The sequence below is a fragment of the Hermetia illucens genome, chromosome 3 (genome assembly GCF_905115235.1).
Source record: "Hermetia illucens chromosome 3, iHerIll2.2.curated.20191125, whole genome shotgun sequence".
NCBI lineage: Eukaryota > Metazoa > Arthropoda > Insecta > Diptera > Stratiomyidae > Hermetia > Hermetia illucens.
Window position 1 is genome coordinate 44,333,695 of NC_051851.1, and position 24,158 is coordinate 44,357,852.

Sequence of the window (24,158 nt, forward strand, 5' to 3'; positions counted from 1 at the left end):
AACAATTTATGTGCCGCACCTTTGAGTCATCTTTGTGCTTGTGAAAATAGGTCGATGTGACTCTATACGACGAAATACAGTATTTGGTCTATTTCGGAGACCAAAGCTTGTGCTGTACCAAATTTGTGGTTTCACATCAGAAGTTTTAAAAAAATAGTTCCTCTAGTTTTCTTAGTACCTTTTCAGTCAAAGTTCAACTGATGCAACGCTTCCATTTTTTTGTGTCGGTGTTTGAAGAAATTTTCAACGGGAGACTTAACAAGAACGAGGTCTGCCACATTCCATTGTTTGCTCCTTCCGCTATCAATTTTCAGCGACAGCAAATTACTAATTGATGATTCTTGTTTGATACTAATTGATAAAAATTATTTCGTAATTTAGCAAATCCCCGTTTGAAGGTCATATGTTGTTGTTGACGTGACATTTTCTAGTGCCCACACTTTCATTAGATTTCGTGACAAAAGGTTCAATCCCTTTTGAGTAAATTGCATATGACACGCTGACAGTAAATCGATGGGACTAAGGTTGAATTTCCAAGCTTTTAAAAACTACTTTCAGTTAATTTTTTTTAAATTTCCAAATGTATTATAATATTTTTCGAATGTGAAGGAGGCTTTATCTTCTATTTTTTTTGAATTTGAAAGCATTTTAATAAAGGAAGGTACTTCATTTCAAGGACAAAATCCTTGTAAGTTTCCGGATATTTAGACACAACAAAACCTACATTTTGAACAAGAAAGTGCTTTTGTATTTATACGATATTAAAGCGGATAATGAAGGCATAAATTTTCTGTATCTTTGAATTATTAATAGTATCTTAATCAGTCTTCGAATTGCATATGCCTAGGAGGTTTTGCGGTCGATTTAAAAGCTAAAGATACAAAGCTTCTACTCACCTGCTGTTGTTTAATTAATTCAGTTGAATATGCAAGTGTATACGTGCTTGCTCCGCTGTTTCGTACATGAATTGCTGTAAGAAATTGAATCAAAGTAGGAACAAAAAATATTCATCTCATTATCAGTTTAACTGATGACGATATACACATTGTTGTACTCAATAGTTGCGACCACTGAGATACCACCAGCTGTGTTCACTACCATAATTCAGAGCGAGCACAGAGTGTATCCCAGTGGTAACAAGATAATTAGATTTCGAGCAAAGATTGCTATGTGTACATATGGTGAAGGAAATATGCACTCTTTTTTTTACGGTCATGTGAAGATTTTCTTCTTTTTTAAATTTTTCTTTATTTAATTAATATAATTCGCAATTTCTTTATTTAATTAATATAATTCGTAATTCATCAATTATTTTTGCTTGAAGTCCGAATAGTACAGGAGAGGAAATCATATCCTTTGTTATCTTCCTGCTGTTTTAATTGGGCTCATTTCCTTTCGGGATTTTGTTGGCTCACTCAAAATTAAGAGTTTTCTGCTAATGAGATCTCTTTCAAAGCCTTCAAAGCGACTGTTTATAATATTTGCAATTTTGTGGTTAGAAAAATTACCCGATGACTTTGTAGACAAATATTTTGTATAGAGTCAATTTTAAGATGATTCAGATATAATAAAAAGATGTATATGCAAATGGCCACACTGGCGAAAGCTCAGCCGGAAAAAGCCCGGATTTTGTTAAGAATCTGTACAGGGAATAGAGCCATTTAATGATAATTTTCCACTACATTTACATGACTCAGTATCTATACAATTCAAACTACCCAGAAAAGTTCCCCCTCCCCTTTTACTTTCCCTCTCTAATATTGCGCTTTCTCCTCTGCACATTTTTGACATACATTCGCTTTAAGATACGTAGATGCACTGGTGGAGCAAACACGTCAATATAGTGTGGTTCCTCAGGGGCCTAGTGTTTGTAGGTTTTACTCTCGACTTTAATATGTATTGATTTAAAGATGTGTTGGTATCGCTCACACATGCTTGGTTCTGTTTACATAACACAAATAAATGGAAGAACATGACTGACCTATCGATTTGACTCACCCGATTTTCAAGTTCAAGTTGACGCGTTCTGCGCAAGCTTAACATATGGTCGATTATTGGTAAACACGGAGCTTTTGCTTCGTCAACAAATAATTGTTGAATGCGTTTTGAGATGTTGTTGTTGGTATTGAAAACTCGGCTCCTGGTTTTCTGAGAGGTTTCCTGGTTATCTGGAAGACGTGTGGGCGTTTTCATGGCCACGAATGCAAACCTACAAATAAAAAAGATGGAACTGGTTATAGAACTTTGTTAATCATCAAATATTTACTTTTTAATAAAGATTCATTTCTTGGAAAATTGCATCACCTAATACGTACAAGATTTACAAAGTTACATAACATATGAAGAAGAGAGAATGTCTTTGGTAGAAATTACTAAACGAATTCTTCATAGGTAAGCTTCCTAAATAGTCAAGAAAAATATCTTTAAAATAAGGCACAAATACGTTTGAAAAGGCGTTTAGAAACTTGCTTTTTTAACAGAAATTTTAGGGGTAGTTAGTTTGTGATAAGTACTATTTAAGGGGAGGCAACGGAGAAGAGTTGTTGGAAACATTTCTGAGAGTTTCCTCTTTTATTGTAGAACAAAAGTTGCCCAGAAATTTCTAGACTACGTAGGACATCAGTTTTTTTGATAAGGATAACTTGGCATAGTGAAGGAGAAATATACATATACTTAAGGGGTTAATCCCGTGTAAAGGCCGTTTTTTTTTTTGGATTTTTTGAAAAATTTTTTGAGAAGAACTGAATAAAGATGCAAATACAAATTTTTCGACATAGATTTATTAATATTTTGAGCGTACATAGCAATTTTTCCAGTCCGATTAATCTGCTATACTTAATCCACAAACCTTAGATTTCTTCAAGAAACACATGTAGCCTTGGCTTCAATTCTTGTCCTTTTAGCTAAGTCATTCGCACGTCATTCGGACCGATAAATACGAGCTTTATTACGGCGATTGACATAAATCTGGCATGTGAATTATCACGCGTTTAACACTATAATTTCGGAACAACTCCGAATATGAAAAAATCACTTTACTCATATATTCTACACTATATCTAGACACAATTGATGCCGAAAAAAAAAATCGATCCCGCGGATCCGACACACGGGATGACCCCCTTAAAAGTAATATTTTAAATTTTAGATGAAATATGGAGTACTTTTTTGGTCAACTTTCCAAGGTTTCATATGCCATGGGCAATACGCCCTCACCGCTTCTATGCAATCAATCAAATCTTTATGGACAACTTAGAAAATTGAATGAAGATATTTTCCCGGAATTATGGCTACGATATTTCGAAATGTTGGAGACCTTGATATGAAAATAAAGGAACAATGTTTATATATATATACTTGAAAAAGTCAAAACAGTACACAGGCATCCACAATTCACTGTGGAAATATAAAAATATACAAAATTACTCTTGAATAATCGAAAAGAATCTGGAAAGTTGGGCATGGGGATCTTTAGAAAACTGATAAGCGTTCGATGGAGAATGAATGACTCATTTCTGAATCTCGCACTCCCCTTCTGCTACCAATCCCGAGACAGAGAACCGATTTGAATAAGGGTTTGTTCTCAAATAACCTTAAAAACAAGCTTTATTAGGCTACCATTCCCTTTTTTTATAAGAAACAAGTCGGAATACCGGAAGCTGGTGCCTCGGGTATAAAGGTTTTTTGTTCATACTATATGAGAAACTTTCTACACACATTTTTCCATTCGTATGTGGCTAAAAACCCAAAATATTCCTTCATATTTTTGATATATAATTGATTAAAAAACTAAAACGAAATGTTTCCCTGCGACCTCCCATCCGCGTGAGCTCACTTTGTTGTGGTATTGACGAACTGATATATTATGATGACATCATACACGTTTTAGAGTGCACGGAATACACACAAAATGTAAAAGTTTCACTTTCTATAACTTTGTTAATAATAGTTCAATTTCCTTCAAACCTCCCAAAATTATGCCTTATGTTATCCTTTATGCAAGTGTTTGTAGTTCTAGTATAAACTTATTTGTACTTTATTGTACAGATATCGGAACGGGATCTATTTTCGAGGTCTAGATTTCGTTTAGATACACCATTGTGACATTTTTCGGTTGGATAGGTTCTGAGAACGAGACCTGTTACACCTTTTTTTGATCTATTTTGAGCCCTCACTGCTCTACGTTTCACTCGAGATCAAATATGGGACCAGTTTCGAGAAGTATTAATTTAGCCTTTTCATTTGATACCCCATATGGCCGCATTCTGTGAAAAAAAATGTTGCACCTTCCATTCACAATCGGTCCGGGCGTTTCCGAATAAATCGGGTGTGACAAACAGACAGATATCGACTCGATTCTAATAAGGTTTTGTTCCACCTTAAGTGGATCTATTGCATTTTAACGTAAAGATTGCTGTGTGCTGCGCTAGGTATCCCTATCTAATGACAGGAGGAACGAAATGCTGGCCCCAACTGGGTATGCTATCCCCTACGTGAATGCCACACGGCCAAGTTGACGTGGCTGCTTGGTTCGGAACGGTAAGTAGAAATATAAAAGGCATCGTTGATTTGATTGATAGTTGGTGTCTCAAGCGTAGGATTTCACAAATAAAACAATGATGGCATCATTAACAAAAAGGAGAAAACTGAAAGGTCTTTGCTTTCCCAAGATGAGGAGAAGGAAGGATAAGCTAAACATCTAGAAATAATTTTAGACAACAAGTAGGAGAAAAAGGCAAAGTTGGAACATTCCACTGGATGGCCAATGATACGTCGCAAATAGCTGTTCACGAAGATTTGGAGCATACGAATGACAATGGTGGTCATTTTCAATGTTCTACTCCTATAACACAATACAGAAAGGACAGTAGCACAGAACGGTCTTTGTTTTTGATATTGAGATAACTGCATTTCCAGATATACAATCCAACTTTACTTGCCCTCTTCCTAAATCCAGAGCCTTTTGGCAAAGGTCCATAGTCCGATGAGAGAGCAAACAGATGTCATCAGCGTAACTGAGCTGTTCAAGAAATGATATCATAATCCAATTCCTTCGGACAAGGCAACCTGAAGAATGTCACCGACAACAAGAAGAAATAATATCTTTGACTAAATGCTCTCATCCACACTACCTCGATGCAACACCTAGCATTTTGCGCCATCATATGTCGTTCTGATAGTTGCTACTAATTTTTTCGGAATGCCTCTATTGGGTAGAGCACGATAGATACACTCCCCGTTCACGTTGTTGAAAGCTTTCTCAAAATCGACGAAAAGTAGGTGAAGCGAAGATCTAAATTGCACACAATGTTCCAACATGATCAGCAGGGTGTCTTTGTGGTCCATGCAAAAGTATAGAGAGTGGCAACTAGCCTACTGATGTTCCTTGATACGTTCTAGGATGATTTTAGCTATTATCTTTGCGACCACAGGGTCTATGCAGATACTTCTCCAATTTCATATTCCAAACGGGTGCCCTTCTTCGACGATCGTCCCCCTCTTCCAGTCACAGGGAAAAGTCTCAAATTCTCAGGATTTTCGTATGGGTGGAAGTAGCAGATCTGCAAAATTACAAGTGCAAGCATAAATAACTCTACGGGGCGTCAGTCGAGCCCAGACTTTACTCCGTGTGTTTGCATTAATGTCCGGGATGATTAGTTTTCTGTTTGGAAGCACAGTCCGTATCCGCATATTACGATGATTAGCCATTTCATCCAAAAAAAAGGAACTTCACCACATGTGATACGGTGAAGAACTGTGGTAAAGTGTTCTTTCCACTTCTTCAATTGCTCGCCATCGTGGATGAAAAGTCGATCGTTAACGTCCTTGAAAAGATCATCGAAAGGTTTGCACCACATACAAGTTCTTACGTGATGCGCTCTACACTCCTGAAGTCAATGGCGGCATCTTCCGCTTCTCTAGCCGGTCTATATTACTGTAGAATTATGATACTCTTTAACCTGGACCGGAATCTTGCAGTCGGAATCCTTTGAGAAACTGGTCCCCAGCTCGGGAGAGCGTATCTTGCGGTAAACGCCAGAAACAACCAATAAGGAAGGCTGAGTGTATTCTTAAGTCCCAACTCACAGAGCATGGGGTGCGGAATAGTTACCGCTCATTTCAAAGTTGTCGAAAGCTTGAAATTTTTCTTGTCTTACATTCATAAATCCTTCCAGACTTCCCCTATATGCACCAAATTCCCTTTCTCCATTGCTAATTCCCCTGAACTATATTGCGATTAATTTTCTATTTACTTCTGCCTGGTATATAATTTTTCATCCCTATTTCTCCTCCCCCATTAGAGTGCAAATTACTCCGAAAATTTGCCATTTCCCCTTCACTTATTTCGAAATTGAGTTTACGATTAGCATTCGTGACGTCAATGGTGCATTACTGGATGGTTGCTGACCCTTTTGTGAATCTTCTCCTGCCCCTCAATAAAGTTTTCAACGATATTCTCGAAGCCCCCCTTAACCGTTAGAAAGAACATATTGAGAAATACTTTGCAATTTCATTACTATTCTTTTGCTTCGAAATTCCTGAAAGCTTTCCAGGGACTCGGTCTTCACTTCCTTATAGTTAAGGAGCAATATGACTTTGTAATACGTCCATCTACCACTAGCAACTTGCTAGTGTTCACCAACTTCGTGGCTATTTTTTTTTAAACATGTCGATTCGGTACTTTTGCTTAAACTCGCTTCCCTCTACTTTTCCCTGAAAACCGTAGCATGATGCAAATTTCACCATTCAAACCGATTTTGCAGAGAATCTTTGGCACTATCTCGTTAATTTTTCCCTTCTTCCGTGTACCACAGGACTTTCCTCTACTTTTCCCCGAAAGTTATTGCGTAATGCAACTTCATCCTTTCAAACCAATCCTGCAGAGAATCTTTGGTACACATCTCGTTGATTTTTCCTTTCTTCGGTATACGACACGGTTCTATTCTGAAAGTATATTTTTTTTTTATTTAAATCATTTTTCATCAACGACTTTCACTTTCTTCTGCTGTACACTTATGAGCTTAAACTACTTTCCTCTGTCTAGCTTTCAATGGACTGCTTCCCTAAAATTTAGGCATTTGATGCACTGGTATGCTATAGCAAACTGGCACTAAAATTCAGCAAACGCCACTCAATGTGTTATACATATAGTATTTGAAAACTTTTCCACCCAATTTTCCCAATGTTTTGGTTGACGTAACTTTCGATGAGGAGCTCCCTTTTGGCAGTCAGCAATATGCATTTAGAATATTGGACTTTATACTGAATCCGCCAGGAAAATTCTGCAACATTGTTTCTCAATTCTCTCTCCGCTTCGTTATTCAGACTGCTTCACCCTTTAAGCGGTCCAACGTAAAATTCAATGGATAACGTCTCTATCTTCTCCCTCGTGCCGGATACCCTATTGGCCTGTGCTTCCTCAACTCTCACTCCTCCACCATCAACGTAGAATTTTCCGTGATATGGATTCCTCTGCCTCTACGGACATTATATATGTAGTACTGCAGGGTAGACATTTTTTGCATGCCCTTCAAGGAACTCGACATCTATTTCTATTCCCTGATTCCGCCATTAAACCGGCATTGAAACTGATTACTATAACCTCTTTTCCCACTTTTGTTAGTTTTATGCGTAGGCTATGTTTCTAGTTTTCTTCCATTCTAAGAATATTATATGGAAGTTATCCTCCTCCACTTAAAAAAGCGCAGGAAATGATAAGATATTCAAGCGCCAGTCACAGAAATGAGAACATCCATTCAATTTGTAAACGGGCAATTACTTTTGGTCAAAGAGAGGGAGGAGTTTTTTAAAAATTATAGTCCTATGTGGATTCTTAGTGACATTGTGGAATAAAAACTTGCGAATTTAAAGTGAAGTAGACAACGCCTGGCTTATAGTTGGAAAAAGCCTATATGCCACACACACTTTTCTCGGAAACGATTGTACCGATTGAGATGACATTTGGTAGCCGTATGCAGACTATCAAATCTTACGCATACATGACAAGGTAGCTGTTGTGTGGAGTTTAAGAAGAGGTCCTTATACAACCGAAAGGGAGTGCAATTTTTTTCCCAATATAGCCGTGTGAGTTGTCAAATGAAAGATTTCGATTCGTTCTTTATGAAACTGCTCTTAGATTTGACATCAGCCGCAACATAGGTGAGTGGGAGATTAAAAAAAAGTACAGTTTCCCCTAACTAAAATCTAAGCCGCAAAAAGTACATACTATATAAACCTTTGTTTAGATAAAATTAGCAATGGCATTTCAATATATTATGTCCGGATAGCTGAGTGGTTAGAGCACAAGGCTGTCGTGCGGAAGGTCGCGGTTCAAATCTCGCTGGTGACAGTGGGATTTGTATCGTGATTTGACGTCGGATACCAGTCGACTCAGCTGTGAATGAGTACCTGAGTCAAGTCAGGGTAATAATCTCGGGCGAGCGTAATGCTGACCACATTGCCTCCTACAGTGCTCTGTAGTGTACCGTTACGGTCTTGAATGAAGTGCTCTAACACACTTCAAGGCCCTGATCCAATATGGATTGTTTCCCAATTTCACTGCAAAACCCACTCAAATGTATCCTGCAAATTTTTAAAGCACAAAAGTGGAGCACAATATCTTGTATCATACTGGAAACTTTGATGGAAATCACGCTATTATCAACAAAGTTGCAGTAAATCAAAGTGGTCTATTTCGGGTGAAATTGCTGCATACTAAGACAGCATACAATCCAAATATAATCAGATTAAAGTGAATAATTATAACAATCGTTGGTGCGACAAGCCAATTGAATCAGGGTTTTGAAATGTATTAGAAATTCAAGTGAGTATTTTAACAAATTATATTCACTACGAGCTACGTAGAAATTCATTGTGAAACAGACAAAAACTTTCATAGGGCACAGCTTCCGGTTTTTGACTTGCTGCTGGTAGGTCGCGGTTCAAAACTCACTGGTGGCAGTACGATTTCTATTGTGACTGGATATCAGATACTACTCACTTGTGAATGAGTATCTGCGCCAAATCGGGGTAATAATCAATTCAAGACTCAGAGTTTCACAGGTTGATTTTTTATATTACCGAGGTTTATGGACATGAACAGAACAACGGAAAATTTTGTCTTATGATTGAGAGAGTCCTGAGTTCAGCATCCTTTTGATGGCGGACCGGAACAGCTGAATTTTTTTTTTTTTTTTTTTTTGGACCACCTTTTGATTTCAGACCCAATCCGTCATCCTTCAATTCCAAAACAAAATTTCGTTGTTTCAACTGGCTTAAACCTAAAGTTGCTCGACCACTTTTTGTCTCAATATAATTCGCACCCATGTCATGTTTAAGAAGGTATTCCAAAGAAGCGAATAACACTTAGTAACTACTTCAATTACGCTGCTTTCAGCACAAGGGTGAGATAGCAACTGCTGAATTGCCTCTGGCCTGGACGAAATCACTTGTCTGCTTTAGAAGAATGCTATCATTATTCTCCATGAGAATACTAGGATTAAATGTAAACTCCCAAATGCATTAACGAATCCTTGAATAATATCGCTACAGCCGAAATTTACTCGCTTGTGATTAGTTTTGGATTACTACCTTGGAAGAAACATTGGGGGTCGAACGATTTGCGAACAACGATTGGTTACTGATGATAAATTCTCCTCGAAGATCGGATCTGGGAGGTTCCGATGAGTTCGAAAAGTGTAAAAAGTATACAGAAGACTATACAGGAAAAGGTTAAAGGTTTTGTTTGTGTTTTTTAATGATAATGTATATAAAAAAAAATCCGGTTTATACTTGGCTTACTTTCGTAGATAGAATAGTAAGAAGCTCAAGTTCTCTCTGCTTAAGTTTTCAAGGTCCATTACCCACTATCACTTTCCCCTGTAGACCGCTTGCCGGTCAGTAGACCGGCGTTAAACAAGAAATACAAAGCAGCGGGCAAACAGGATCTCTCCGAACGATTTGAAAACAACTGACAACTGACCATTTGTTATTCCATCTACTGATGTTCTTCTGTACCATCTGACTAGAAAAACGGACTGAAACCTGGTAGCGTTTGAAACCAATCTGAACATAGAGATTTATTCAGGGTCGGTATGCAATAACTGGACGCACTTCGCCATTCACCTTGCGATGTTCTTATTGTGATTGTTCTTCTTTCTGGATTAAATAATCATGTCGTCTCCGTAATTATATGTATGTAGTTGATGTACGTATGATATATGTATGCACGAAGGAAAAGAGGAGAAAAAATCAAGCTAACGAGTTCCAAGAGTGGTTGCACGCTTGAACACTAGATGAAAAACAGGTTTCTTCTCTGAAGAAGCGGATTTGGAACGTAGTCATTATATTTTTATACTATCTGTACCTATATATGTGTTCACTTGTAATGACAAATAATTAATGAAAATCCTGGATAGTTTTTATTTCACCTTGAAAATTTTAGAAAACTTGTTCTTATGGAGTAATTATATTCACACAATCTTAGATGTACTAAGCATAGCTTTTGATGAAATTGGGAGAGTTCCAATGCCTTTGGGAAAGTTTGTTAAGTTGCCTCTCCGGGAAATAGACTTTGTTCAAATTCATATTGATTAAGAAGCAATAAATTCAAAATAATCAGATATTTGTTACTAAAATTTAATATTTATTTAGTGGGGCATAACGATACGTTGTAAATTTATGAACTGATCAAGTGATCTTTAAATAATTAATTTAAATACACTAATCTATACAAAAACGGGTAAGTATAGTATATCTTTTTTGTTCATAACTTGTTTTTTTTAACTTGCGGTTGTCTGCCATTAACAATGAGAAGATACGAGTTCATCTACTCGTTATAGACATGATCAATGATATGAACTTGTGTATGGTCTGTATATGATAAGCGGCTTTCTATAAAGCCACTCTTCTGAGTGGTTTTCTAAACTTGCCAAGCTATGGTTGTAAAGTAATTCATAAATCAAAGACATTTCTAGTTTACTATGTTATTTCTAATTCTATTAAATATTCAAAATATTGCAATTATTTCAGGCAAATTTTGGCAAATTTCGCACTCATTGCTTATACAAAAATTTACTTCTTGATTAGCTTGAGCCTAGCTTATTGCATTTTCAACTAAAATGAAATTAAATAAGCTAGTTCTTATCGTGGGGAATGTATCTGGGCCATACTTTTGAATTAAGTCAAGTTGGGTTGGATCCGTCGTGAAGATACTCTTCACAGGCTGACGTATCCTATAGAAAATTTGAATGTGAGCTCAGGACTACTATTCAATTCTGAATGCAAATATTTAGTGAGCCACCTTAAACTGATAACATACGATGAGTTGAGCGCAAATATCAATTCAGAGAATAGTTTTTATCAAATTTCCAATGAAAATATTATTTCTAGACAAAGTCCATGCTTCGAAAAAAATGCAGAAATTTTCTTCCATTCGAACTTCATTTGGATACAGTTCAGGAAACACCACAATATACAGTGCTATGTACCTGTGGAGATTCCCATTATAGCCAACAAAGATGCTCTATGTGAGCAGCAGCACGCAGTCTAGGACAGATTTCCAAAAGTTGAATGCCGAAACGGGTTCTTACAACACCTCTCAAGCATGTGATGGGGACATGGTTTTGACGATAATAGTGAATAGACTTTCACTTGGATAACGACTAACCGGCACAGACCATCAGATCAAATCAGTTATATCGTAATCAGTAGAGGCTCTCACAGTTACCTTCTAGAGGTGCGTAAATCAATCCACATGGAAAGAGACCATTTGATAATAACGTGTCTTCGCTTATGTATTGCATCCATGTCTGCACGAAGAAGAGGAACTTCACCCCTCCCAAATTCAACACGTGTCGCTTTCGTAACCTGCTTGTCATTCAGCACTGGGAAACCGTTCTTGTTGCTCAGAAGTCAGAAATTTTGGACAACTGGACAGAGGATATTGGATGAACACGACGACACCAGCAAAAGTGGTTTTAACTTTGACAAAAGTCAAGTTATTGGTCACGCCCCAAAAAACTATAAGATCTGGTTGGCAATGGATACGGGGAAGCGGGTCAATGAGCGTAGCTGAGAACAATGAGAATTTCCATGATACATTTGGAATAGTTGACCATAAGGGAATATATGGGCAAAGTGATTTTTTAATATTCGGTGTCATTCGGAAATTATAGTGTTAAACACGTGATAAGTCACGTGCAAGATTTGTGTCGATCGCCGTAATAAAGCTATAATATTATCGGTCCGAATGACGTTCGAATCACTTCGCTAAAAGGACAAGAATTGAAGCCAAGGCTATACATGTGTTTCTTCAAAACCTAAGGTTTATGGACTAGGTATAGCAGATTAATGGTCAGTTAATGGCTAAAAATCGCATCCTACTTTTTAAATGCGTTTTTCTCGAAACTGCATGTTGAAAATCGGCTGCCACCATAGCCCAAAATCTATCCAACCAAATTCTTTGAAATTTTCAGGATAATTGCGATTCATTCAGTAGTTTTTTTTTTATTCATTGAAGAAGCCGTAAAAAAACGGCAAAATTCAAAAAAAAAGTTTAACACGGCATCAAAAATTTAGCTTTTAATATTTTTTAATAATCTTAGTTTGCGGACTTTAGTTAAGTCTGTACGTTAAAATTCCGTTTAGTTTTTTCTCTAAGATGATCGCAGGGCCCTCTAGCGTGGCAGCAGAAAAACACCTTTTTTGGAGATGGGTGTATAAATTGCTCTGTATTTCAATAACGAACTATGTGATCGGGCTGGAAAAATTACTATGCACACTCAAGATATTAATAAATCTATGGTGAAAAATTCGTATTTGCATCTTTGTCCAGTTCTTCACAAAAAATTTCTAAAAAAATCCAAAAAAAACGGCCTTCACACGGGATGACTCAATAAAGTATAGCAACTCTATTCAACGTAATGGACTGATACATTTCTCGCTTGAGTGTGAAGGTCCCCTATTAACTTCCACTTTCCATACTTTAAACCTCAATCCTTGTGAGGGGAACGTTAAGCATATCTGTATAAGTTTGTGGGTTGCGACCTATTATTATTAATACTGTCTCCCGTCTGTAGCCAGTTTCATTCAAAAATGGAGCATAAATAACAATATCGACAAAAAGACTGGTTGGATGCCCTATACTCCACTAAGGAGTCAACAGGAAACACAACAAGGCATTTCCATACCAATTTAGGGTTCACTTGATTGGAACTAAGTGCGTAAATATCCGCTTGGTTATCGGCGAGATTGGTAATGTTCTGCTTCTTATAGTTCCTTTAGAAGTTGAGGGAGGCACACTTATCTACGGCATGCATTACCGCCTGGAATATAGTAGTGTGCTTATGTATGTTATTCTTTCAAAAAACGTTTTCTTTGGAGCAATAAATCCCTGCTGTGAGGAACCCCTCAGTTTACCAGATAATCAGTTACAGTTCAACATAGGTTACTGCCACGCACCTCCATTATGACCTTTCAACGAGTTTCAAACTTCTTGTCGAAATGAAACCTCATTGTCATATTATCCACTTCCCCCCTCGTTGATACTTTTGTATCTGTATATGAAGATTAAGAAGTCAATCCAAGAAAGACCTTCAGGAATGCCGTTGGTCGTCATACACACGTGATCAGGCTTTGAGGTTTGTGCAGTTTCCTGGCTGTTGTGTTATGTTCCGTCCTATCATTGGTCTTACTATTATATTACAGTGTATATCCAATGTAATATTTGCAGAGTGCGTCTCCATTTTATTCCTGCTATGCAAGTCATCAAACCCCTCGCAGTTTCCTGACATATATTTCAGCATGTGTCTTCCAGAGAAATTTTTGGTCTAGTGTGATATTTGGCTTGGCCACCTTGTGGGAATTTGTACCTGCTAATCTGCTTTTGAAGGGAGTAAATTTTTCTGCTGTTCTAGAAGTAACGTTTGGAAGATGATCATTAGTTTGCGTTAGATGAACGAAGGAAATATTATAATTAGCAAATGCTGAACTCATTTCCACACGATTTCTGCCTTGGAATTATCTTCCAATTTTATGGAAGGTTCAGATTTTTGTAGGCACTTTATTGCTCTGGTGGCCTTCCAAAGTGTGTAAATCAGACGGTATAATAGGAAAAGATAGCTCAAATACGTTTCAAGATTCGAATCTTGACTTTGTTTGAGAGCTCTCTTTAGCTACTTTTAACTGCAATTACAGCGATGCAGACTTGGTTCCTGCCTTTTTTGTGCTTGGCGTTTGGCCAGAAGCTGTGGGGTGGTTTCAGCAGGAGATCTAGGTGGTGGCTTTGTACTGCTCGTTCGTCGCGGAGACCAATATTGCACACAACCTGAACACAAACAAGCTCTGATGGTGATAATCTTCAGTGCGTATGGCAATGATAACGTTTGTTGTTGTTCGGTTTGCCGCCTCAATGCTTCGTATCGATGACTCTCCGAAATTAATAACATTTCAATTTTTTTCAAGCAGAAACTGTTTATTTTCCATTTTCCTCTACTTAATACCAGGGCATATTTTCATGTCGACCACTCTTTACTGAGAAGAACCTCAAAATTTGCGTATAATTTTTGAAACAAATCACACATCTTCAACGCAAAATGAAAATGATTTCGATACCATATGTGTAGGGTCATACATTTTTCGGTGGCCCGTTAACGTATGTTAACGTATGTTACCCGTTAACGGTATGATTGTCACCCAAAGTGGAATCAACCGTAGCATCATGGGTACCGCTCTTCCAAACAAAAGTAAAATTATGTTAGCCATCAGCACTTTTGAAGGGAGCAGAGTCTGTAACTGAGGATTCCAAAAAGGAAACACAATTGTCGGTGAGTATTATGGATACTTATTATAGAAGTTGAATGATGAGATCAAGAAAAAAAGGGGACAGTTGGCGAAAAAGAAAGGGTTGTGTTATTTCACGGAGCCAATACACCAGCTCACTCATCTAGTGACAAAAATCTAAAACTTCGGCGTGTTCGGCCCAGATTTAGATTCTTCTGATTACTTCCTCTTTCCAAATTTGAAACAAAAAAAAAAGATTTGCAAATACTAAAGAGCTGGCATCTACTTTGAGACGCCAAATGGGTCCAACTGTAACAGGGTATTGACACTATTGAACATCGCTGAAAGAAGTATATCGAACTTAAAGAGTCTATGTTAAGGGATAAATACAATTTCTTTAAGAATTGAAGGATCCTAACTCGGTATCTACTTGACATCGCATCCAACCAATTAGAGAGCAAATTGCTCCCACTCTTTTAGCCCAGAGGAGTCTTTTTCGGCTTGGCTCCCAAGTATCAAAATAAGTCGAAGAGAATTTACAATTTCGTCTAGGGTACAGGCAGCTCATTAAACGCTGCCTTGTCTCTGCCGTGGGAGTAACGCGTCCGATGCGGTTCGCAGATACATGTACATTCGGAAACATAATCTGAGCGGACAATATACATATCGATCGTGAAGACGCAATAGGGCTAAACTAGATTTTTGTTTAAGGATTGAGGGATCCTAAGTCCGCATCCGCTTAATGTCGGACCTAACCAATCGGAGAGCAACTTGTTCCAGCTTTACTAGGTTCAAGAAGCCAAGTCGTCTTCGCATTTTACTTGGGTGCTAGAAATGGGATCGGTGAACCAAAAAAGTGTGGGGAGCAGCTCCACAAACTTAGTCTTTCAGTTCCTCATGGTTTTCACAGGCTTTGGTCCTACAAATGATGGTCCCTTTCTTGAGAGTTCATTCAGTTTTTATTGTTGGCAATACCTTTGTGTCCCACTTCGTACCTCAAAGTTACATTATTTTTAGTTATCAGAGCCTTGATACTTTACTGGAACTCCACACCAATACAGATCTAAATTTTATTTGATACAGCAATCTTCAAGTCAAGAGTATGGATTTTAACCCGTCTATATTTGTTTCATAGATTCTCTCTGACCCTATATTTATTGCAGATAATATCGCTTGGAATACAGTGGTGTGTTGTCTTAGGGGACCCAGATATCTTGTTTCGGATTCAGTTCATGTGCCCCTGTTCCTGGCCCATGTTTCCAAAATCTGGTTTCTAAAATGGCAGTTTCTTCAGAAGTTCTAATCCTCCTTAATTATTGACGCAGGCACTCATGAATCATTTAATTGACGTTTGTATGCTACAAGTTTTGCCTCTTCCTTTTTTATAATGGCTAAAGGCGGCAGTGGCTATATCGGCTCCGGGGCGGAATATGTTCTCTATAGTTTTCCTCTGGGCTACACTAGCACTAGATAAGCACAGATCTTACCATCAAGTGTGGTTTCGACCACTGCTGAAAACACTAATGAAATAAATGCAAGATACTATGCCCTGCAAGGTAGTCCTATGCTGTTATAGAGCCTAGAATTTGAGGAAGGATTTTGAAGATAAGCCTCTCTATGAAAAAACAGATTGTTTGTCAGGAATGTCAGCCAATACTAAATCGAACATATAATTAATTGTTTTTGGTTTGTTGCAATGTTACCGTGAGATGAGCCCTCTATGTTGAGTCACCGAATAATCAGGTTCGACATTGAAAGCAACTCCTAAATAAAAAAAAAAGGAAAATAGCAAAAAATTAAGAGAATAGATTGGGACTCCTGTGCAAGGCACCTAAGTGACAACGTTTACAAAAGTGCGGTGATATAACGGATACTAGAATTGAAAACAGTGGTTGAAGACTTCAACAAAGTTGTTATTGATGCACATTGATGATGCACATGTGCACTGGTCGAACAGGAACCTAGTCAGAATGAGAACAGAGGTCCGAAAACTCTTCAGTACAAAAAATGCACTGACTGTGTATAGCAACGCGATCAAGGAAGCAAAATGGAATAGCTTGAGGCAATTCTGTAACCCGGGGCATATAAAGTTATAGCCAAAGACAAGGCAATGTCTTCTGTCTGAAGAAGAAAGATGGGACATATACTGGGAATGAGGAAGACAGGGTACATATGATTCTCAGAACTTATTTTCATGGAAGGTGACAACATTCTCCGTGACACCTCAATAATGAACATAAGGGGAAAAAATGGAGAGCTGGAAACTAGCAAAAGAGCACTGAAATCACTGGCATCCTCCCAGTAGTACTTCAAAGAGGCCTAGAAATTATTTTAGGACCTCTTGTAAGAGTGGTAAGGGCAACATTGCTTTGAGATATATACCAAGGGCATGGTGGGCAAAAGTGGTCTTCATTCAGAAAACGGGTAAAAAGGATCCCTTTCATCGTCTGTATGCAAAACGATGGAGAAGGTCATAGGCAACTATATTGGAACTAGCGTTCTAACGCGCAATCCCTCATACCACTCAAGACCTCGGAGTCACTTTCGACACTAAGCTCCGCTTCGACACCCATTGCCTTGGAGCCACAAATCGAATAGCAAAAGTGTCAGGGTTTATACTTCGCACCTCCTCTATCACCTGCCGTCCTGCGTCTTATAATATACGTAACGCAGACTTTTTCAACGTGCCCTTTGCAGAGCTCGAAGCCTACTACGATTCTTGGTTCTTTTAACTTCTCTTCTTTAAGAAGTTATAAGTATAGGATAAGATTATTGCTTTCTCCTCTTCCTGAGGGCAATAAGCAATTGGAGTTTACTCTATTCATTGTTGTTGCCTAATATCGCCTGTATTCAAAACGATGGAGAAGATCATTGACAACTATATTGGAACTAACGCACAATCCCCTACATCAGTGTCAACACGCTTACCGGGCAGGACGGTCAACCGAAAGTGCCCTGTGTCAACTGACGGATGTATTATGGGATACCATAGAAGCAAAAGAATTAGCACTGGGCACATTTTTGCACATCGAAGCAGCTTTGATAACAAGCTGCTCTGATCCGCAAGGGGGTGGGAAACATTCTGAGGGATGGGTATCCAGAATGTTAAAACGTAGGCAACGTAGGCAAGTAAAGTACCGGCACATACAAATTCTATTGTCATAAACATTACTCAAGGTTGTGGTCGGGTACTATTGTCGTTTATGGAGAATGTCAGTGGATGAAAGTCCAAGGTAATATTGACGAAATTCTTTATCTGCATCTGCATCTGTGAAATCAAATTGGTTTAAGGCTATTAGGTTACATGACATCAAGGTGAAACAAGAAACAGAAGTGAAATATTTGGCAACTACACTATGCCAATAATTACTCTGGAAAACGCATGTTGGAAACACCGGTCAGACAGATATAAGGGCCCTGACCACATACAGGTCTATACCAGGGAAAAAAAGGATGTATGCCGAAGATACTGTTTTGGATATACACCTCAACAGACCTCACATACCTACATCTGTATGTGGGAGGCGATCTTTAAAATGGCGGGGAGTATCGGTGAGGCAGGAAACTGCCTAAATTGAATGAAAATTGATGTTCTTTCTAGGTAGTATCCCAAATTAGTGGAGTTTAATTTCGATAAGACATTTCAAACACGGTCGAGTAATAGGGAAAACTGCGAGATATGGCAGTGACCTGTGGCTTAAACCACTAATTACCTGGTATGCTGACAAATCCCTCACGGTACAGATCCAAGACCAGATGCCAAGTTGAAATATTTTACTTGGAAGTAGAGAATATATTAAAATTCCTATCGGCTGCAGGCTTGCTTGACATATTGCAATGAATAGATACACTCTAACCACTCTAATGGTAAATACCGTGGGATAGAGCAACAATTCACAAAAGCCAACTGAGTACGTACATTAGGAAATCTAATATGCAAGGTCTGTCCCAAAAATTCCAGGAATAATTTTTTGTAGTTGACAACGCTGATTTGGGGGCGGAGCTTCAGACGAGACCGGTGCCATAGATAAGCAATGAGAATAAATGATTTTGAAAAATACAGCCTGAGTTATTTTTCGTCAGCTTGATGAGAACACATAGAAAGGAAGATCTATCATAGGCGATGGAATCATTTGTGGGTAACACATCAGAAGGACTTGAGGCGTAGTTGTTCCAAGTAATAGTACATGCAAAACGCTATTTAGTGCCACTGAAGGGCGAGCCCTGGTACATATCACATGTACTGCCAAAAATATTCATTTCTTCCATGCTTTCAGAGCTGGCTTCTTGTAGCGTAACACTAGAAAATATGGTGTTAGTCATGCACGGAGGTTTGGGTAGACCATTAGTACTAAGTCCAGCTGAAGGTGGAAGGCCCCTTGCGGGTACGTGAAATAGCAGATGTTAACTACATCAAGCAGCAAATTGAATGATGCTAAACCAAAGACACTTTGAATCTCATTAAAAGCCACAGAAAATTTTTGTAAAAACTTAAATGAATCTTTCACCATGGTAGGGATATACAGCGAATTCCACTCTTTTGAATCTGTTGTTAATCATTTGCCAATGAAAAGCAAATAGTATCGGTATATTTGGTTTACTTTTTCCTCCAGAAAAGTCTCGTCTGATTTGAGGAAAACATCACAGAACAGAAATATTTTCATACCCGGTGCATACTGCTCGCAGATACAAGAACTTAATATTCTTCCTTGTATGTTGGATCTGCACTTCCGTGTTCACATGTAACTATTTCAATTAAAGACAAAATTCATCTGCAAAATTATTCCAAGTAGGACCCTTAGACAATAGCGGAAAATATGATCACCTACAAGTGCCATTAAGATCAGGTTTGATTTTCCATGATATGGCTTTAAAGAAATCTAAGGTCCCGCTAAGAACGGCTAAGAGCGAGAACCCCATGCTGTTTTACATATCATCTAGGTGAGAGCACCCGCAAGGATTATAACAGCTGAAAGTGGTCTTGATATGTCACAGACCACTTTTATAATGGCAGATTTGTTATCAAAGATCCCAACGTCAACGGGGGACTCACCGGTATCCACTGGAAAGATGTATCCCTTTTATGATGGTTGGATCGTTTTCAGAATGTACATGATAAGGAGTAGTAGCAGGAACCAACCAGATTTTCATGCATAATATCTGCTCAGTGGAACAGTGGAATTGAAAACGGTGTTGCTTCGATAAGTATAATACATAAGCAACAAAGTATGCGCGAACAACTATCTATATTAGCGACCATATGTAAGCAATGCTGACTGTACTTGCATTTATCGGATATTAACTTACTTAAAATAAACTGATGGGAAATTCGACATGTGTGCAAGTATTGTTGAAAAAGGCTGCAGTCGACGCCTGGAGGAATTCTTAAAATGAACCAGAAGCTAGTTATCAACGATTAGAAATTCCTTTCCAGGGATGAGGGAGATCTGGAAAATAGGTTAAGTTGCATTTGGAAAATGTATTTTTAGCGTACAGCTCCATGATTTACCTACATATGCGCATGCAACTGCAATGTAACTTGTCCTTTTGATTAAAGTATCTCCGTGAGAGATGTCTGCCCATTAATGGTTAGAATTTTAATTTTTAGTTAAACTGGAGCTGATTCACCTCATCCAAATTTGCATATAACACGTGTTCACATAACTCGGTTCTTCTCGAACATTTTCACTTCACAAAAGTACAGTCTAGTGCAGAAATCGATAAAGTTAGTTAATCACATTGTTGGTCGTTACGTATATGCACTCGCTTTGAAAGAAACTTTTCATTGCACACTTTCATTACTTTGAGAACTGAGCGATACAGTGAAAAATTTTTGCAATATTGCCAAGACCAGTTTTGCAATAGCGTGAATTTAACTAACTCCGTATTGCTGTCACACTCTGAATGTATCCAAGCAAGGCCTGTAAAGAGTTGCTATTCTACTTCTAATTCAATTCTACATTCTCAAGCATTCAACTACTTCCAGATTATTTAGAGAATTCTGAAGCTAGGAAATGAGTAGATAATCCGCATGCGAGAAGTATCTCACAGGATATCGTACATCTTCCGTGCAAAAGCATTAAGGACTTTTCTCAATACGGATTTAATATTCCGATCATGATGATAGTCATCATCAGGAATATTCGGACGTATTACTGGCACCTTGTCTGGGTGGAAAATCACACTAGGAACGAAGGTACCAAGGTCCTGCAAAGATGTTTCCATTTTTTGCTCCCGAACATTGGAATGTCATAATAGCAGGGGGTGGAATGCTGCTTGTAAAATTGACGTTTGGATTTTAGTGAAAAGGCCATATGGCAAAAACACCTTTAATTTTGAGAATATTATATTTTCGAAACCTGTTGTATCATTCAGTTCTTCTTCCCGTCAACGAAGGGAGCAACTGGTTCCCAAATTACCCTGATACGTTTTAGTATTGCGTTTCATATACTCGAATAATCGGTTTTATTGTGCTTGTTGAATATCCTTTATTCCTCACACAATTCTATCTGACTTAAAAAAAGTATTTAAGAGTGTAAAACATGCACTATAGCTAACCAATGGTAATAAATATGCCATTTTGCCATGTGAAAGAATAAAAGTGATTCTTTGAGTTCAGGTTCAGGGGGACATGACGAAGATTTCGCATTTCTTCACCTTGAACTTGAAATTAGATTCCAGTTGTTGTATGTGTGGTGCGCCCGATGAGGATTTGCCAAGCGCAACCTAGCGTACATATATGTGCATATATTTATAAATTATACATTACAGTGCGATTCACTTCTATCCGTGCTTACGTTAATGTATTGCGAGACAAGTTTAGTTGAGTCAAAAAAGCTAAAACAACATGCAATATAGATACATTGAAAATGGCAGTATGCTTGCGCGAATATAAGTTTTAAGCACATGCACGTATATTGCATTTGTTCGTACATGTCGAGAAGTAATTTTATATATTTGGATGTAGTATATCTAGACTAAAAGACAAGTGTACGGGTAGTTCGCTGCGGTCGGTAGATACACGTGCCGAAAAGAGAAAGGTGCACAAAACTTGTATTTCGTTTGTGGATGCGCTGCTTTTATTTCCCAGGTGTACATAATGCAGCCACGAGCTGTAAATTTATCTGGCGTTAGGTAATATGTGCAATTGATCTGTACAGAATATTGCCACACAGTGCGGAAAAATGGTAAGTATGTTGGGTTCAAGATAATTACAGTCCAAAGTCAACGTTAGGAATGGCATTAAAAGATACTTCAGCAGAAAGATATGTTAAATGTTTGGGTTTAATCTTATCCGCATCCGAACTAAAATCACTTTTGACTCATTTTTGTTTCTCACAGATGCTATAATTACAATCAGTAATAGAACCCCAGGTTGGACGACACAATTCCATTATTTTTATATACATAGAGTCAACCAATTAAAAGTTGGGCAATACACTTTGAAGTCAAATATCTCAAAAACCAGCTGATATTTTTAAATGAGTTATGAAAGAGAAAACGTGGATTGGTACCCACGATGGAGTATAAAACTTGGGAAACGCCTGCTGAACCAATACCAACAGCTCTACTACCAAACCCTATCTCCACCTCCACGTGGTGATCGCTGGGAGTTCTTTCTTCATGAAAAAATGTAGACGGAAAAGGATGAAGGCAAGTCTCCCGCGCCAAAAAACGGGACAAAATGTACCAACTGATCCTCCAGGTTGGGGGTTGCGTAGGGCTGCCAACCCTACACGGACAACCGATGCTACGAAGCCACACAAGGAGCCTCGGACAGGATGGATTTTACAACGACAAACCCGGCAACGACAACGGATTAACGATTTGCGCATTTTCTCATGGAATGTGCGCTCCCTGTACAGAGATGAAGCTGATGAGCAGCTAGCCGATACCCTGTCCCAATATAGGGCTGATATAACAGCGTTGCAAGAGATGCGATGGATAGGGACCGGTTTCCTGGAGAAGAGCCACTACACCATATATTATAGCGGTCATCCAGTAAACCAAGTGCTCGGAATAGGTTTCTTAATAATAATAATCGTTGGCGCAACAATCCATGTTGGATCAGGGCCTTGAAGTGTGTTAGAGCACTTCATTCAAGACCGTAACGGTACACTAGGAGGCAATGTGGTCAGCATTGCGCTCGCCCGAGATTATTACCCTGATTTGACTCAGGTACTCATTCACAGCTGAGTCGACTGGTATCCGACGTCAAATCACGATACAAATTCCACTGTCACCAGTGAGATTTGAACCGCGACCTTCCGTACGACGTAGGTTTCTTAGTCAGCTAAAAAATGAAACCTGCTGTTATCGGCTTTGAAAATATAAGCGAAAGGCTATGCACTGTGCGTTTCCGAGGCAAGTTGAGAAATATAAGCCTCATAAACGTTCGCGCCCTTACAGAGTCGGAGAAGGATACCTTCTACGAGGCAGTTGAGCGGACCCTCCAAGCCTGTCCCAAGTATGATATCAAAATCACATTTGGAGATTTCAACAGTCAAGTAGGGAAGGAGCCCGTATTCAGGCGATATGGTGGCTCCCATAGCTTACAGAGGGATACCAATGATACCGGACTGCGGATTATTCAGTTAGCAGTATCACACGAAATGGTTGTTGGAAGTACCTGGTTTGCGCGGAAAGCGGTCCACAAACATACGTGGGCCTCTCCAGACGGGACCACTTTCAACCAAATTGACTACGTGTTAATTGAACGCCGCCACCTTTCAGCCTTGATGAATGCCAGAACATATAGAGGGGCCAATATAGACTCGGATCACTATCTCGTTGCCTTATCGTTGCCAATCCCCTCTGACAATCAGGTGAGAGTGAATACCGAAGCCATCCGTAACACCTATAACCGCGAAATGGATGCCATAATAACCGCAGTCAACAGAGATCCTGCAGGTAAAAGACCAACAAATAATTTTCACAACCACCTGAAGAACGTTATCATGGATACGGCCACAAAGAAACTTGGCCCCAGCCGCAAGAAAAGTTGGAACAACTGGTTTGACGATGATTGTAAGCTAGCTACAGAACGGAAGAATGCTGCATACCGTGTAATGTTGCATTCTCAAAGAACATGGGCACGCGCAGACTTATCACGAACTCCGTCGAGCGGAGAAGCGACTTCACAAACGGAAAAAGGAAGCCTGGTAGAACCAACAAGTCTGTGAAGTAAAAACATACAGAGAGCGACCGCACCATGCACGGAAGTTTTACGAACAAGTCAGCAGGATGTAACCTTATACACCTCGATGCTCATCCTGCCGAGACAAAGAGGGAAATCTGATTTCCGACAGAATGGGCATATTCGAGGGATGGGTTGAGTTCTTTGATGAGCTACTGAACAACCAGAACATCGGCGAGTT

General features: G+C 38.7%; 1 protein-coding gene across 7 annotated transcripts in view; it reads right to left on the reverse strand.

The window, feature by feature from the left end:
- Positions 1 to 1,335: 1,335 nt before the first annotated feature.
- Positions 1,336 to 24,158, reverse strand: part of LOC119653007 — a 53,354-nt gene continuing 30,531 nt past the window's right edge. For 2 of the 7 annotated variants that reach the window (XR_005249630.1, XR_005249629.1), the window contains exon 2: positions 1,336 to 2,209. Coding sequence is in view for 5 of the 7 variants with exons in the window: in XM_038057435.1 (XP_037913363.1) it covers positions 1,801 to 2,209; positions 20,291 to 20,364 (483 nt within the window). In the remaining 2 variants the exon portion in view is untranslated. Of the gene's footprint in view, positions 2,210 to 20,088; positions 20,229 to 20,290; positions 20,701 to 24,158 lie in introns of those variants that run through there. The other 5 variants (XM_038057437.1, XM_038057439.1, XM_038057436.1 and 2 more) reach the window with 5 other exon arrangements.